Source organism: Gadus chalcogrammus, chromosome 13 (assembly GCF_026213295.1).
Source record: "Gadus chalcogrammus isolate NIFS_2021 chromosome 13, NIFS_Gcha_1.0, whole genome shotgun sequence".
Classification (NCBI taxonomy): domain Eukaryota; kingdom Metazoa; phylum Chordata; class Actinopteri; order Gadiformes; family Gadidae; genus Gadus; species Gadus chalcogrammus.
In genome coordinates, this window is record NC_079424.1 from 4,449,887 (window position 1) to 4,456,161 (window position 6,275).

Genomic DNA, 6,275 nt, shown 5'->3' on the forward strand with positions numbered 1-6,275 from the left:
GCCAGTGAAAGGTAGATAGGTGGATAACGCCAGGTAGGTCCCAGGTCCAGCACAGGTGCAGTACGATGGAACACAGAAAACTTGGATCGCAATTTCAATGTGTCTCACCACGAGAGAAGCAACGAGACTCTTAGGCTCGACCTTCCTGGCCCTTCTAAGGCGATGGTTCTCAAATGGGGGTGCGCCCACCCCTAGGGGTACTTTGGAGTACTGCAGGGGGTACTCAAATAAAAAATAGATAAGACAGGCCTGTGTTTCTCACTAAATTGTGAGTATTTGTACCCTTTTTGTTGTTATGTGTCATGTGATGTCATGTTTACAGTGCCAAATAGAACGCACATACAAAGTTTATGTTTTTTATATTTTTTATTATATTATTTATTTCTCCCAAAATGATTTTCGTTCCGCTGAAGGGGGTACTTAGCTGAAAATATATCTTAATGGTACACCAGTAGAAAAGGTTTGAGAACCACCGCTCTACGGGGAGCCCCCCCTCCACTAAGGGGAGCCCCCCCTCCACTAAGGACCCCCTGTCCCCCCGTCCCCTGTCCCCTGTACAGGTACGGTCCCGCCCACGCTCCGGTGCCAGAAGGACGAATTCCGGTGCGATAACGGCCGCTGCATCAGCTCCACGCTGCGATGCAACTACTTCAACGACTGTGAGGACTACGGCTCCGACGAGGTCGCCTGCAACAAGTTCGGTGAGCCTCTCTCCCGGTCGGACCGGACCCCCGTCATCCTGGTGTTACCGTTGGTGTCCGTTTGTTACATTACCTTGGCGACGTCTTGCCTGTTACCATGTTGTGCGGTGGGCAGCCTTTTATTGTGTACATTGAGTACATTGTGTCATACTGTTGTGATATTGTGACTCACTAATGGTTGATATTCTGTCTGCAACTGCCCATGCTTCTCACTAAACTAGGTATTCACACCAAAAAGATTCAAATTTAGAATACAAACATGTTTAAAAAAAATAATAATAAGGGTGATGTCATCGTGATGTCAGCGTGATGTCAGCGTGATGTCACCGTGATGTCACCGTGATGTCACCGTGATGTCACCGTGAACCAAAGAAACTAAGATTCAGAGCGTCTACGTTCTGGTTGTGTGTGTGTGTGTGTGTGTGTGTGTGTGTGTGTGTGTGTGTGTGTGTGTGTGTGTGTGTGTGTGTGTGTGTCTGTGTCTGTGTCTGTGTCTGTGTCTGTGTCTGTGTCTGTGTGTCTGTACCGTACACAGAGGTCCTGTAACGGCCCCCTGTCTGTCCCTCTCTAGACACGGCTCTGAACGACTGCCACAGCAACCGGACGGTGTGTGGCGACGGCGACGAGGCCCACTGCGTGGTCAACGCCACCGACTCCTACTGCTCCTGCAAGCCTGGCTTCCAGTCCTCCGGGCGCAACAGATGCCAAGGTACCCGGGTCTGAGGTTCCCCCCCCCGCAGGGTACCCCGGGTCTGTCTCTGGAACCCGGCTCTCCGGTACCCTAGCAGGTTAACTGGGTCTCCGGTACCCTAGCAGGTTAACTGGGTCTCCGGTCCCCTCGCAGGGTACCCAGTTCTCCGGTACCCTAGCAGGTTACCCGGTTCTCCGGTACCCTAGCAGGTTAACTGGGTCTCCGGTGCCCTAGCAGGTTACCTGGGTCTCTGGTCTTCTTAGTATGGTACCCAGGTCTCCGGTCTCCTCTCAGGGTACCTGGCTCTCCGGTACCCCTCCCAGGACCATCCATATCCATATATATTGCTTCTCTTTTGTGATGTAAACGCAACAATTTTAAACTTTCTGGTAAGATATATGTGATTTCTTTGCAACGAAAATGTGGGGATTATGAAATCATGCAAGCGCCACATATATATATTTTTTTAATATGCAGACTTTGGCTGATTATGCATTGTATTATGCGATCGCATAATCACGTTTTTCTGGAGAGTCTGTATAGTCTATTGTTTTAGGGTGAGGCCTTCAACAGATCCAGGCTAGACTGATCTGCAACACTTTCCGCAGGAAAACACCACCTGTTTCTCTGTATAAACTTTATTCCTGACATTTATTGTTTACAAAGTGTTGACAGTAGAAACACCAGCTGTGGAGGGTTGTAATCAAACATTTGGGGGGGGGGTGCTTTGTTTGTAGATAAGAATGAGTGTGCGCAGTTTGGAGTGTGTTCTCACATCTGCAACAACACCAAGGGCTCGTACAAGTGCAGCTGCCAAAAGCACTTCTCCAGGATCAACGAGACCTGCAAGGCCGATGGTGAGTCGGCATGTTATTCCCCATGTTAGTCCCAATCTTAGTCCTCAGGTTATTCCCCATGTTAGTCCCAATCTTAGTCCTCAGGTTATTCCCCATGTTAGTCCCAATCTTAGTCCTCAGGTTATTCCCCATGTTAGTCCCAATCTTAGTCCTCATGTTATTCCCCATGTTAGTCCCAATCTTAGTCCTCAGGTTATTCCCCATGTTAGTCCCAATCTTAGTCCTCAGGTTATTCCCCATGTTAGTCCCAATCTTAGTCCTCAGGTTATTCCCCATGTTAGTCCCAATTTTAGTCCTCAGGTTATTCCCCATGTTAGTCCCAATCTTAGTCCTCATGTTATTCCCCATGTTAGTCCCAATCTTAGTCCTCATGTTATTCCCCATGTTAGTCCCAATCTTAGTCCTCATGTTATTCCCCATGTCTTGTTAGTAGTGTCACACACAGAAAGAAACACATTCTTTGCACTTTACTGCCATTACCATATAATATAAAAAAGATAAATAAAATAAAATAAAAATGACAGAGACGGAGTCAAAATGTTTCTTAAATCACTTCCCTCCTCCCACTCGCAGCTCAGAGACAGGTGCTCTACATCGGCAACGACAACGAGATCCGCAGTCTGGACCCGGGGATGCCCATCTGGCGCTACGAGCTTGCCTTCGAGGGCGACGCCAACGTCCGCATCGACGCCATGGACGTGTTCGTGAAAACCAACCGCATCTACTGGACCAACTGGCACACGGGTCGCATCTCCTCCTACGACCTGCCCTCGCTCTCCTCGCCCAACAACAACCGCCAGGGAGACGCCCGGGTCAGCAGTCTGGAGGTGGGTCTGCCCGCGACCTCGCTGTGACATCTCCTGTGACCTCCTGTGACCTCGCTGTGACCTCGGTTTGACCTCTGTGTTACTTTGTTGTGACCTCGCTGTGACCTCTCCCTTTACCTCCCGTGACCTCATCAACTTGTAATATAATAGTATTTTATGATTCATATATTTAGATAAATATATATATATATATATATATATACATTTATGTAAAGTACTTTAACGATAGGATTCAAAAATAATATTATATCCAACTTCACCTGTCAACGACGATCAAATCAACATTTCCACCGTGATTATAATGGCTTAACATACAGTTTGATTTCACGTCACATTTTGTAAACATTAAAATGCATAAAATCGTCTATAGCTGGCAATCGAATCTACAGTTAACATTCAAATACCTTACTACAACTATAGCTAGCCTTCTGACCTCCATCAGAACGGAGTCACCCCCCACGGAGCCCCCTCTAACCCGGTCTCTGGTCCCCCAGATCCCGGACCTGCAGATGCCGCGGGGCGTCGCCGTGGACTGGGTTGCGGGGAACCTGTACTGGACGGACTCCGGCCGGGACGTCATCGAGGTGGCTCAGATCGCCGGGGGACGCCACCGCAAGACCCTCATCTCGGGCATGATCGACGAGCCCTACGCCATCGTGGTGGACCCGCCCCGGGGGTGAGTGTGTGTGTGTGGGTACGTGTGTGTGTGGGTACGTGTGTGGGTTTGTTTTTTTACTAGGGTGTTTGTGTGTGTGTGTATGCGTGTGGGTCTGGGTGTGTGTGCGTGTGTGCGTGTGTGTGTGTGTGTGTGTGTGTGTGTGTGTGTGTGTGTGTGTGTGTGTGTGTGTGTGTGTGTGTGTGTGTGTGTGTGTGTGTGTGTGTGAGTGTTAGTGTGTGGATGTGGATTAGTGTGTGCGTGTGGGTGTTAGTGTGTGGGTGCGTATGTGTGTGTGGGTGTGTGCGTGTGTGTGTGTGTGTGCGTGTGTGACTCTAGAAGCCTCTTGCGAGGGGCTTGAGTACAGGAACGGACTGATCCATTATCGTTGCCGCGTTCTGCAGGAAGATGTACTGGGCAGACTGGGGCAACCACCCCAAGATCGAGACGGCTGGCATGGACGGCACCATGAGGGAGACTTTAGTGGAACACATCATCCAGTGGCCCACGGGTAAACACCTCTCTCTCTCGCTCATCTGCTGCAGCCGGGAATGGTCTGTCCGGGGTTAGGTGGAACCTTGTCTAGTGGAACCCTAACTAGGGTTTATCAGTGTAACCCTAACTAGCGTGTTTAAGTGGTACCCTGTCCGTTGTGTATAAGTGCACCCTGTGTTAAAGTGGACCTTATGTTTAAGTTGAAGGTGTGTTTAAGTGCACCCTGTGTTAGAGTGGACCCTATGTTTAAGGTTAAGCTGTATTTAAGTGCACCCTGTGTTTAAGTTCACCCTGTGTTTAAGTGCACCCTGTGTTTAAGGTAAAGGTGTGGTTAGGTTGACCCTGTGTTTAAGCGGCCCCTGTGTTTAAGTTGAACCTCTCCGGTGTGTTTAAGCGGCCCCTGTGTTAAAGTGGAGCCTGTCCCTGTATCCTCCAGGTCTGGCGGTCGACTACTTCAACGAGCGCCTCTACTGGGCCGACGCCAAGCTGTCCATCATCGGCAGCGTGCGGCTGAACGGCAGCGACCCCGTGGTCGCCGTGTCGGGCATCAAGAACCGTTGAGTGACCACACACACACACACTCCCCGTGATGTCACTGTGATGTCACCGTTCAGTGACCACACACTCCCCTTGATGTCACGGTGATGTCACCGTTGAGTGACCACACACACACACTCCCCGTGATGTCACAGTGATGTCACCGTTGAGTGACCACACACACACACACTACCCGTGATGTCACGGTGATGTCACCGTTGAGTGACGAGACACACACAATCCCATTGATTGAGTCTCTTTGATGTCAGCGTGACATCACCGTGAAGCCGCCATGATGTCATCTTAATGTCACCGGGATTTCACTGTGATATCAGCGTGATGTCACTGTGATGTCAGCGTGATGTCACGGTGGTGCCAGTGTGACGCCCGGCTGGATTGTCATGTTTGTTATTGTTTGCACCGGGTAGAATGGGTGACATTGATACATGGTAATATGTACACGTGCTTGGAAAGTTGTTGATGTTCTTCTGATATGTCCGTCCGTCCCCCCACACACACTCACACTCACGCTCACACGCACACAGATCTCTACCACCCGTTCAGCATCGACGTCTTCGAGGACTACATCTACGGCGTCACCTCCTTCGACAACCACGTGTTCCGGGTCAACAAGTTTGGGCGTGGCGCGGTGGAGAACCTGACCACGGGCATCAACCACGCCACCGACCTGGTGCTGTTCCACCGCTACAAGCAGCCTGACCGTGAGTCCCCCCTCCCCCCCCCCCCCCCCCCCCACCACCACCACAACCACACAGCCTTACAGAGCCTTGTGATCAGACGCTAATTAACACACAGGCTCACCTAGCTGCAGCACAGGGGTTCAGGTGTACAAGGGGCCCTGGATTACGCCAGACTATTTTACTTTTTTCTTAAAGATGTGAGGGCCATGTCATGGGGCCAGGTTCATAAAGTCAGTTTTGGTTGTCAAATTAGACGTCACGGCCACTCGACAGCTTAGCGGCAGAAGTTCTGAAAAATAAATTTGATGAAAAAGAGAATGTTTTTTTGTAGTGATTTGTATTATTGGAGTATAACACAGCAGTGTTATTTGTGTCTGTGTAAGGATGTTGGGATTTTACCTTAGTATAACAAGGGTGTTCTGTACTGCCGCAGATGTTGTAGGCCTACCTCTTGGGTTAGAAAGCTAAAAGCTGTTACCAGCTTGAAGATACACTATGAATTGTCGGTCGGTCAGTCCACAAAAAACGCGTGGTTCTCATCGCTCTTAGAAATGGCACTACATTTCTTTCTTTTCTGCGTGATCAGTAAATAGCAGCAGGGGTCAATGACAACATGACACTGCTTGTGATGATACCGGTCACTGAGTACATGCCCCCCCCCCCCCCGCCCCCCCCAGTGCCCAACCCCTGCGACAGGAAGAAGTGTGAGTGGCTGTGCCTGCTGAGCCCGAGCGGGCCGGTTTGCGTCTGCCCCAACGGACGCACGCTGGACAACGGCACCTGTGTGGAGCTGCCCCCCCCCACCCTGTCC

The 6,275-nt window shown here is 50.3% G+C and overlaps 1 protein-coding gene across 1 annotated transcript in view; it reads left to right on the top strand.

The window, feature by feature from the left end:
* Positions 1–6,275, top strand: part of LOC130402286 (low-density lipoprotein receptor-related protein 1-like) — a 63,162-nt gene that overhangs the window by 52,019 nt on the left and 4,868 nt on the right. Inside the window, exons 36-44 of the mRNA XM_056606431.1 lie at positions 561–701; positions 1,273–1,410; positions 2,130–2,249; positions 2,823–3,076; positions 3,571–3,752; positions 4,136–4,242; positions 4,663–4,782; positions 5,309–5,485; positions 6,142–6,275. The exon at positions 6,142–6,275 is cut by the window's right edge and continues 7 nt beyond it. Of these exons, the coding sequence (XP_056462406.1) occupies positions 561–701; positions 1,273–1,410; positions 2,130–2,249; positions 2,823–3,076; positions 3,571–3,752; positions 4,136–4,242; positions 4,663–4,782; positions 5,309–5,485; positions 6,142–6,275 (1,373 nt within the window). The remainder of the gene's footprint in view (positions 1–560; positions 702–1,272; positions 1,411–2,129; positions 2,250–2,822; positions 3,077–3,570; positions 3,753–4,135; positions 4,243–4,662; positions 4,783–5,308; positions 5,486–6,141) is intronic.